This window comes from Cyanistes caeruleus, chromosome 8 (genome assembly GCF_971803275.1).
Source record: "Cyanistes caeruleus chromosome 8, bCyaCae1.hap1.1, whole genome shotgun sequence".
In the NCBI taxonomy this organism is placed as follows: domain Eukaryota; kingdom Metazoa; phylum Chordata; class Aves; order Passeriformes; family Paridae; genus Cyanistes; species Cyanistes caeruleus.
The window spans coordinates 35064036-35073928 of NC_141708.1; the positions used below are offsets into that span (position 1 = coordinate 35064036).

A 9893-nucleotide genomic window follows, 5' to 3' on the forward strand; every position below is an offset into this window, starting at 1 on the left:
CTGTTTCACAAACAATTACCCTAAAATTATTTTCTCTGCAAAAAAACAACCCAATGCTGCTTTTCCAGAGGCATTTACCAGGAACCTGCGCCCGCCTGCGTTCCCCCTCATGCCGGCCGAGCTCTGCGGGCTTTTCCCAGCGCGCAGCTGCGGAATATCCACCCGACCTCAGTGACCCTGCTGCTTTCCCAGCAGGAAGCCTCCAAACAAAACCCGATTCACTCAGCAGCCCCAGGGCTGCTTGTGATGCCGGGAGCTGCTTGTGAAGCGGGGAGGAGGCTGACGCTCTCCACCGCCTGCGAGCGATGAGGGCACGCCAAGAAAACCCCCACTTTGGTGCCCTTTTCCCCATGCAGCTGGCAGCGGGCATCCTGAACTCGCACCTTGAAGGCAGATGCCGGGCTCGGAAAGCCTCGGCGGGCGGGGGGATGGCAGCCCGGGGCTCCGCTGCGGCTGCTCCCCGCCGGCCGGCCCCGCGCTCCTCAATGCCGCCTCTGTTCTCCCTCTTGGGTCAAAAACGCAGCTTTTGTGAGCTCAGCCCAGCCGCAGCCCTTCGCCGGAGCCCCGGCGCGTTCCTCCCGGCAAAGCACAGCCCAGCTGTGGCCAGCTGCCGCCTCGCTTCACTGATTTATTTCTGCTTTTAGCTGGGGAGAAGGGGACGTGCGGCTTCTGGGACCCTCTCTGGGCTCCTCGGCGAGCCCGAGGTGGAGACAACGACCCTGCACCAAAACGCTTGACTTCTCCCTCGGGTGGCTGCTATAACCCAAAATACCCGGGGCAGAAAAAAGAATGAGCTACAAAGAGGGCTAAAAATAGGCATTTTAATTAAAGAAATGCGAATTGGAGGGGGCAGCTCAGCACTGGGTCAACACCTGCACACGGCAAACACCCCGAAACTCCCCGGGCCTCTGCCAGGTTTGGCCACCCACCAGTGCTGTTAGCACGTATTTCTGGGGCTCCCCCCGGGACAGGGGACACCCACCAGTACTAAGGGGACAGGAGATGCTTTGGACCCTGTGCTGGTGGTTTTGTTTTTAATCAGATAAGTCTTTCAGCACTGCCAAAGTCCGCAGCCGCTGCCGCACGGCGGCTGGGGAGGATTAAAGCCCCATCAGTCCCTGGGGGCTCTCCCAAGATCATACGGGAGGACACGTGGTGGTCTCCAGCTGAAATGTGACCTCTGTTCTGGGTGTCTCCCTTTGTGCTGATTTTTGGGCTTAGCTCCTTGACCAGCTTCCCCACCCTTTTCACATAATAAATAAATAAATCCACCTGGTTTGCAAATAAGCAGGGGAAAAAAACCCAAAAACCCAAACCTCCAAAACCAAGTTTGAAGAGCACCAAACCATGGTCACCTCATTTTGTTGTAGCCCAAATGCCATCCAGGGCTCTGTGGGCAGTTTCCAGTCTGTGCTGGTGTATGAAGGCACTAAACCAAGAAGGTCTCTGCGGTCTGGGTGCTTGCTGGCACCACAGGGATTTTGTCCTTGCCCCATCCCAGCTGGCAGGGGGGGGGTGGCAAGGCAGAGGTGCTTGGTCCTGTCCCCCTCTGCTTGCCGTCACCCTCCTCTTCCTCAGTGCAGCTCCCGAGCTGGGGAGGCGGCCCTGCTGCCGACCCCACCGCCCCTCACCCTTACCCAATTTCCCCATTCCCGGAGAAATTGTGAAATTCAGGCTCTGCAGGACCCTGGGGCCAGCTCTGCCAGGACGCTCCGGCTCCTGGAGCTGCCGTCTGGCAGCAGCGAGGAGCATTTTCGGGAGCAGGGACCCTCAGGTCGCCTCCGGACCGGCCGGGAGCACGGCCACAGCCCCTCGTTCCGCCCCGCCGCCATCTCCGTGTGCCTCTACGTGACCCAGGCGGGCTGTGCCTCCTCCAGCAGGCTGAAGGAGCGGTTTGCCAGCGCCACGGGGCTGCTGGCCAGCTTGTAGCCAAAGAGCTGCATGGCTGGGGCGCAGGCGTCCTGCACCACCTGCGCCAGCTTGAAGGGCATGCTGAACCTCCACTTGTCGAACTGCTCCGAGGAGTTCTTGCACGTGGAGTAGACGCCGTTGCCGTCGTGGGGAGCCTGAGTGTTTTTGCCGATCCACTCCTCCACCTGCGGGGTGAGGGGCAGCCCGGCGAAGCGGAACATCTCCCGGGCCTTCTGCAGCGGCGCCCGCGCCACGTCCTCGTAGCGCACCAGCATGTACCGGCCCCGCAGCCAGCCCGGCCGCCGCAGCCCCAGCTCCGCCGACACTCGGATGCTCTCGCAGTTGCCCCGCAGCCGCTGCACCTCCTCCTCGCGCAGGGGAGCCTCCCCTTCGGACGCCCACTTCTTCCAGGTCTCGTACTTGCCGGAGAAGGCCACCATGCGTGAGGCCAGGACGGCGCGGGGGTCCCGCACCAGCTGGATGATGCGCAGGTCCAGCCGAGGGTCCTCCAGCAGCGGCTGCAGGAACTCCAGCTGCCGGATGCGCACCGTCTTCAGGGCCACGTGCTGCTTGCGCCGGCACGCCTCGGCCGCCAGCGTGATGTTGAGGGGGCCGCAGCGGCGGTTCTTGCAGTAGTACTTCTCAAAGACCTTCTTGGTGCTGGGCGTGCAGACGGGCTCCTCGCACAGCGAGTGGCTGGAGCCCCGCCGGAACAAGAAGGGCGTCAGGTGGTCCTCGGGCACCGGTGAGATGAAGTTCTCTAAGATGTAGAGGTCGCAGAGGAGGAGCTGCTTGAGGACATCTCGGTAAACCAAGGCTGAGCCCACCGCGCTGGCTCCTCCCGGCAGGAAGGTCACCGTCTTCTCGACGTGCCAGAGGGGCTCAAAGAGGTAGAAGATGCTGCCCTGCTGGTTGAAGAACTCCCCGACGAAGGAGGAGCCAGTGCGGGTGGTGGCCATCAGCAGGACGTGCCGCCGTGGCCCGGGGTCCCCGTCACCTGCCAGCTGCAGGGTGATGTTGTACAGCTGCGACCTCAGCTGGGAGAAGGCGGCGTCCAGCTCCTGCAGCGAGGCCAGCGAGCCGTTCTTGGCCGCTGCTGGGCTGCCCTCGGTGCTGTTGGCCTCTGCCAGGGCCTGCGGGGACTGCTTCAGCTTGTCCGACACCCTGCGGGGAGACCCAGCCCAGCCTGGAGGACAGCGGGACCGCCCTGCATCCCGCCGGGGGACTTGGGGGGTTCCTGCTGCATAGGAGCTCAGGACTGGGGGAGAGGGGCTGAAAACCGTGGGGTGGCTCAGGTACCCCCCGCCTACCTGGAGATGAAGTTGTTCTCCTTCTCGATGATGACGAGGCTGATGACGAAGACCAGCAGGACGGCGTACTTGCTCCTCATCTTCAAGCAGTGCAGCAGCTCCCGGATATCCTGGGGTAAAGCGCGTCGGATCTCCATGGGCAGCGCACACAGGTCCCTCCTGCACGCTGGGAAGGTGTCTTGGGCTAGGGCCTTGCCAGCCCTGCCTGTGGGGAGAAGAAGGATCAGCATGGCGATGGTTCTCTGCGGGCAGGGTGAGAGGCTGACAAGAGCAGTAAAAGAAGGGCAGCTCCTCCCTCCTGCTCCGTCCCACCCCCGAGGAACAGCTGCCCCATCGGTTGCTCCTCCTCCTTCCCAAAATATATCTGCCTGACAGGACCCCTTCCCACGCTTCCACCAGCTGCCCCTGCCCAATTCCTGCCACCCAACAGCTGCCTGCTTCCCACTGGCAAAAACCTGCTGCTGCCAGCGAGGGGGCCCCCGGATCGTCCGGGTCTTTGGTGCGCTGTGGTTCCCAACCTCTGGAAAGGGGAGGGTTGGAGGCTCCGCTGTAGGGCCCCAGTGTGGGGCTGAGCAGCTTCCGCCTTCCCCCAGCATGGCAGCAGCAGCTGCTGAGCCTCGAAAATGAAACCCAGAGAGTTTTCAGGAACAACGGCAGGCCGGAAAACGCTGCTGCTGCCAGTCCCCCTCAGGGACTAGAATGCTCCAGGGGCGGTTTTTGCCAAAAAAGAAAAAAAGAAACCGACAAATGATGGTGCAGCTGCTTGGTGTAGGATGCAAAACCAGGAGACTTGGCATCCCCGCCCAGCAGAAAACATCCGCCCGTCCGCCGCTGCTGGAAACCGCTCTGAGTTGCACCAAACCCACAGCCCACGGGGAGATTTTGGGGGCCACAGCTGCTGTTTCAGGCTCTGGGGCAGGTCCCCGGTGTGCAGATTTACACTCCTAGGCCTTGCTGGTGCCCTGCCTGGCCGGCTGTGTGGGTGATGCCGTTCGCTCGTCCTGCTTTCTTGGCCAGACTTTCGGTGACTCAGGGAAAGTCTATTTAGGCCTGGCTTGGCTCCACCAGCGCGACCCCAGCAGCCCATCCCAGCCCTGCTTTTGGGGCATAGGAGGGGAGCCAGGCAGAGCCCCATCCTTTGGGGGGCCCCTGGGTTTGCTGGAGGGGAGATGCCCTGGCTAAGCCTCGCTCTCTGCAGCCCCCGGCAGAGCGTGGAGTGGGGAAGCCCTGCCAGGCATTGCATCACGTCCCATCCTCTTCCGCGTCGTGCTCGGTCAAAATGTGCATTTTTTTAGTGTTGCTCGCTGAATGCCCCTCCTGGCTGGGAAGGAGGGAGCATGGGCAGGAGGGGTGAGATGTGCTCCGTGGCCAGGGCAGCACCCCAGCCTGCCAGGTTCCCAGTCCTCTCTGCGTGAGGACCAGGAATTTCCCAGCTTGAGCAAACCGCTCAGCTCCCGAGGCTTGGCTTCCAGCCATCTCCTTTCCAGAAAAACCTTCTAAAAAGAGACATCCACACCCACGCACCCAGGAAACTCAGGATTTAGTGGGATGTGAGGACTCTGGAGATCCCTGGCAGCCCCAGAGCCCTCCCACAGATGTGTCCCAGATCCCCCCTTTCGGCAGGCGGCACCGGGATCCCCGGCACACGTGTGCGAGTGAGTGTGTGTGTGTGTTTTTAACAACCCTGTTAGTTTAGTTTGTCATCGCGCCGCTCCTCGGGGACAGGCCAGCAGCCGGGGCAGGTGCCTTTCGCCAGCCACCCCCCATATCCCCCCTCCTCGGTCGTGCCCCCTCGATGACAGGACTTGTCGGAGTATTTGAGCAACGGAGAGAGAGGAAAAAAAAAATAAATCAAATGCACAAAGTTCTCGGTGTGCGGGCGCGTCTCTCAGCGCCCAGCGGAGTCATGGCATCCCAAGGGGCGGTGATCTGCATCCCTGCCCTCGCCTGGGGCTGGGGACAGTCCCCTTGCTGCCCGCACACGCACTGGGGATGGCATCGACCGCTTCCTCAGACGAATCTCTGGGCAAAGCCAGCCCGGGGTTTTCCCCCCTCTGCTGCCTGACCACAAATGAGCCACAGACTAAGGATTATTCACAGGGATGACACAGAGAACCATGTCCGGCAGCGCTGGCAAAACCCTCATTCACAGGCCCGGGGCAGACATAATTCATTAAATAAACAGCCGGCTGCAAAACTCCTGCCTGGGACCCGCGGGGCGGCAGCGACAGGCGCGGGGGCCCCGTCAGGGCTGAGCCGTGGGGCTGGGGACACGCGGGTGACCTGGTGAGGCTGCCTGGGGCCGCTTGGCATCCTAAAGCTCTTCCTCGCTGGGGCCAGTGAGGCGCAGCCCGGCTGGGGCACTGCGCGAGCCACAAGCGCCCCTTTGTGAGTGGGAACAGAGGGGGCTCTGTGTCCCCGGCACGTTCCCCTCCAGGGCTCTGCTGGGATGGGATGGATGAGGAGAGACATCGGGATGCTGCTGCTGCTGCTGCCCTGCCAGTGCCCACTCCTGGAGAATGCACCTGTGTGAGCAGACAGATGGATGGACATCACCCCTGGAGACAGCAGGCAGTGTCCTCTTGCTCTCCACGTCCCAAAGCAAAGTGGAATAATGTCCAAGAATGCTGAACTGAGATGTCCTGGATGGCAGCACCCACAGCTCAGGTGCTGCTCCCTGTGTTTTTCCTATCCCTCAGGCTGGAAGTGCTTTTCAGTTCAGCAGGGGCAGCTGCAATTCCCCTTGCAGAGATGATAACAGGACTTATGGATTTCCCAGATGAGTTAAAGCCAGAAAAGGAGATTTTTTTTGGGTGGTGCTGGGGATTTTGTTCCCACGCAAGCCTGCTCAGGTGGGATCCATCACCACCAACAAATTAACTTAATATTGCCACAGCAACAAGGAAGGACTTGGACGGTTATGGAGACACCAAATCATTCCAGTCTGCTGGAGCAAGTTGGTTCATGGGATGAATGTTCCCACTGGTGGTTCAGGTGGGGTGAGGAGAGGCCCTATGAGAGGAAGGAGGGAAGGGATGCTCCTGTCACCCTTCAGCAGGACATTCCACATGATTGGCTGACTGGAAGAGCAGAGCAGAGGTTTTCAGCTCGGTTTTGGGAAAGGGAAGGTCTTAACACAAAGCCTTGGGGCTCTCATTCCCCACCTCTGGCTGCCCTGAGTCCCCCACCAGGTGAGATCCAGGAAAGAGAGATGCCGGGGGCAGCCAGCTGGAGGTGAGACTGGATGAAGTCACATTTTCCTCTGGTGACTCAACAGGCAATAACTGAGCTCTGGACACAGAAAGGCAATGAAGTACCCACGTGCAAGAGTTCCCTCCCTGCCTGAGATCCTCCTGTCCATCCAGCCCATGTCCACTCCCATGCATCCCCCCATGGAAGCCCACAGTGACCTGCAGCTGAGCTCGCTGCCCCCAGCACTGCTGCTGCTCTGAGTAATTCCCTCCACCATCCTTTGCTTCATCAGGCTTCCAGCAGACACCTGGACCAGCAAAACACAGAGGCGGAACAACAAAGAGATAAGGAGCACGGGCTTATCTGCTCTCCGTGCTGCTCTTTGTCTGCAACCTGGGAAAAAAAAAACCCCTCTGTATTTACTCTTTCAACTATTTCCGCTCCCAACTTCCTCCCCAGTCTGGACTTGGGAAACGTGCCACCAGAGCTTCCCACTTTGCTTTCATCTCCAAGCAATTTTCATCCTGGTCCTGGCTGTCCTCCAAGGCATGGCACAAGCACAGTGCTGCTTCCGTTTGCCCTGCTGAGCAGCTAAGGAGCCTGTCCAGGCAGGTATTTTTTGGATAAAAGCATGTCTAGTCAAGCTAAAAAAAAGAGGAGGAAAAAAGTCACCTCCTACGATGTTTATAAAGTTGCTGAGAATAGTCACAAGCCTCATCAAACTGAAGCCTGGAAACTGCCCATTGGAGGAGAAAGTTGGGAATGGAAAGTCCTTCTGACTCAGAGGTTACACTCAGGAGCAGCAGCGGGTGTTGGTACAAACAGGCATCATTGAAAAAACTTTGTTTTCACTGCACAAGCTCTCTCCAGGTGCATGAGGTTGTCTCCTGTCCTGTCCCCTTTACTGTCCCACCTGCTCTCTGTGATGACCCCATGAGCTGTCCTTGTTCCTCGTGTCCCAAAAACCACCGTGCAGAAGGGGTGTAGAGGCTGGGGAGGGCACAGTAATATTTGGGATGGGACCAGCACAGGCTGCATGGCCAGGACAGACCTGTCTTTTCTCTCCCTCACCTTGGTGCTGTCCAGAGAGAGGTGTTTCTTCCTGACCCAGCAGAGAGGAGAGCTGCTGCTCCTGCCCCTGGTGAACCCGATGGGACTCAGAGACATCAGTGCTGGCTGTGGGGGTAAAACACGTGCGTCTGCCAGGCAGGGTCCAGCCTCTGGAGCTGGAGCTGGACTAGGAGCCGGCTAAAACACCTTCAGCCTTGAAAGCAACCCGCTGGAAATCACGGACACGGCTGGGGTGGGGTTTGCAGCACCACCTGCAGCTAAGGTGAGCGACTGAAGTGCTGGGCAGCCAGGGGGGCTACAGAGCAGACCACCAAGATGGGTGAGAGGACTGCCCGGCCCTGTTTTCCCGGCGCCGGTGGCACAATGCCGGCTGCTGTGAGTGCCGGCGGCCCCCGGCCACGCTGGGAACCGCAAATGCCCGTCCCTGCTTCAATGAGCCCTTTCTTTGGGGCGTAGAGTCCACGGTCCCTCCCACCGCCCCACACTCCTTCCCTTCACTGCTCCTGCGGAAGCCTGGAAGCTCCTCCACCAAACCCACCCCAAAAGCAGGGATACGGCGCTCTCTGTGCCTGCCTCTGCTCCCCATTTCTGTCTCTCCCCGCCCGGGACAGGCATCTGTAGCGCTCCAGGGATGCAGAAGGGACTGGTGGCAAGGGATGTCGGCCGTGGGGACGGTGACCTGTGCTCGAGTCAGCACAGGGAGACTGCCGGTGTGAAATCAAGCCGTATGCTGAAGCAACATGGCAGATGCGGGGAAATTGCAGAGTTAAATCCCTGTCCTGGTGTAGTGTTGTAAATCGTTGGCTGTGGAAAAGGAGACGCTTTTCTCCAGGCACCAAAGCCGGGCTCGGTGCAAAGGCAGTGGGGTGTGGGCAGCTCTCCCCAGTGTGGCCGGGAGCAGCTGCTGAAATCCCGGCGGGCCCTGGGGGAAACTCTGCTGGGATGGCCTTTTCCCCTCAGGGTACCCCCGGTGCCATCCAGGTCCCGTCTGGGGCCGTGAGGCTGTCGGAGTCCCAGCTCCGGCAGAAATGTCGCTGGCTCCCGGGAGCCGGCCGGGGGCCAGCGTGCCCCGGTGGCCCCGGGACAGGAGGGGAAAGGGTGCGAACAACTTTCCAGTGCTCCCTGGTAGGGGCTGACGGATGATGCAACTCCGGGATGGTTGTAAGAAACTCTCCTTTTCCAAAGTCTCCTGCTGTCGCCCCAGCCGCGCTCCTCTCCGGACGGAGGCTCGGCGCTGCTGCCGCAGAGCTCGATCCTATTCCATTGATTATTTTATCCACCCCCCAGCCGAGAGAAAGGCACGGGGAGAGCTGCTGAGCAGTCATGTGTTGGGAGGACTTTCGGCGGCAGGGCGCTGGGATCCGGCTGTCCGCCGAGGGGAGGGAGGCAGGGGAGGAAGGGAGGCACCGCCGGCGCTGCCCCGCTGCGGGAGCGGGCGGCGGGGGGCCCCGCACCGAGACAAAGGAGCGGCCGAGGCCGGAGGGCGCACAAAGGAGCCGGCGGAGCCCGGGGCCGCCCCGCGGGGGGATGCGGCCACCGAGCCCCGGGCTCCCCGCCGGCCCCGCTCCCCCTGCCCGGGGTGGGGGGAGCTCGGGGCTGCGGCCCCTCCTCGCACGCCCAACTTCCCGCAACTCCCCGCCGGGAAAGACCCGATCCCCGCCGCCATCCGAGCCCGAGCCCCGGGGCTCCCGCTGCCCATCGCGCCGGTCCCGGCCCCCGGCTGCGCTCCGGCCCCGGCCCCGTCGGTCCCGAACCCCGCTGCACCTACCCGGCGGCGGCCGCTCCGCGGGGCGAGCTCGCCCGGTCCTGCCGTGCGGGAGGAGAGAGAGCAGCGGGTCCCCTGCTTTTCTTCACGGTGCTGTCATCCTCCCTCCCTCCCTCCTTCCCTGATTCCCTCCCTCCCCTCTTCCCTCCCTCCTTCCTTCCTTCCTTCCTCCCTCCCGGGGCAGCGGAGGGGGAGCGGTCCCGGCGCCTGGACGCGGGTCCCGGGGCGGGGCCGTGCAGGGTCCCCGGGCCAACCCCCGCTGCCCCCACCCCGACACGCCACGCCGGGAATCCGGGAGTTGCCGGCTCCCAGCCTCGGGATCGCTGGAAGGGGCCGCCTGGGCGCTGGGGTGGAGAAAATGGGGGAAGAGGGGTCCTGGGAGCCCACAGACAGCCCGCGAAATTGTCCCGTCTGGGCCGAGGTGAGTCCCCTCCCGGGCACCACCGGGTGGTTTGGGCTGTAGGCTTCCTGCTCAAAGCAAGGTCACGCCGGGGCGGTCAGGGCTTTATCCTGCAAACCTCCGAGGATGGAGCTAGTACAACCTCTCTTTGCTCACTGTCTTACTGGAGAAATTGCTTCTTTTTCTATCCACTCCAAACCTCTCCTGCCCCGGCTCTCAGCATCCCACCATGTGAGGGACCTGG

The 9893-nt window shown here is 61.6% G+C and overlaps 1 protein-coding gene across 3 annotated transcripts; it reads right to left on the minus strand.

Annotated features, from left to right (window-relative positions):
• Nucleotides 1-807: 807 nt before the first annotated feature.
• CHST3 (carbohydrate sulfotransferase 3) lies at nt 808-9476 on the minus strand. Of its 3 annotated transcripts, none has more exons than XM_086900239.1 (3): nt 9253-9476; nt 3222-3426; nt 808-3075 (listed from the first exon to the last, which is right to left on the minus strand). In XM_086900239.1, exons 2-3 carry the CDS (start codon nt 3356-3358, stop codon nt 1845-1847), a joined length of 1368 nt encoding a protein of 455 aa, XP_086756365.1. In that variant the 5' UTR covers nt 3359-3426; nt 9253-9476; the 3' UTR covers nt 808-1844. The 3 variants fall into 3 exon arrangements, with proteins under 3 accessions (XP_086756365.1, XP_086756366.1, XP_023785883.2); XM_086900240.1 differs by lacking the exon at nt 9253-9476 and adding an exon at nt 7485-8095; XM_023930115.2 differs by lacking the exon at nt 9253-9476 and having other exon boundaries at nt 3222-6142.
• Between the last annotated feature and the right edge of the window lie 417 nt (nt 9477-9893).

Coding starts and splice junctions, on each gene's coding strand:
- CHST3 (XM_023930115.2), bottom strand. CDS start 3,817: ATGCTGGGGGAAGGCGGAAGCTGCTCAGCCCCACACTGGGGCCCTACA. Junction 3,076..3,221: donor GAGAACAACTTCATCTCCAG/GTAGGCGGGGGG, acceptor GTCTCCCCGCAG/GGTGTCGGACAAGCTGAAGC.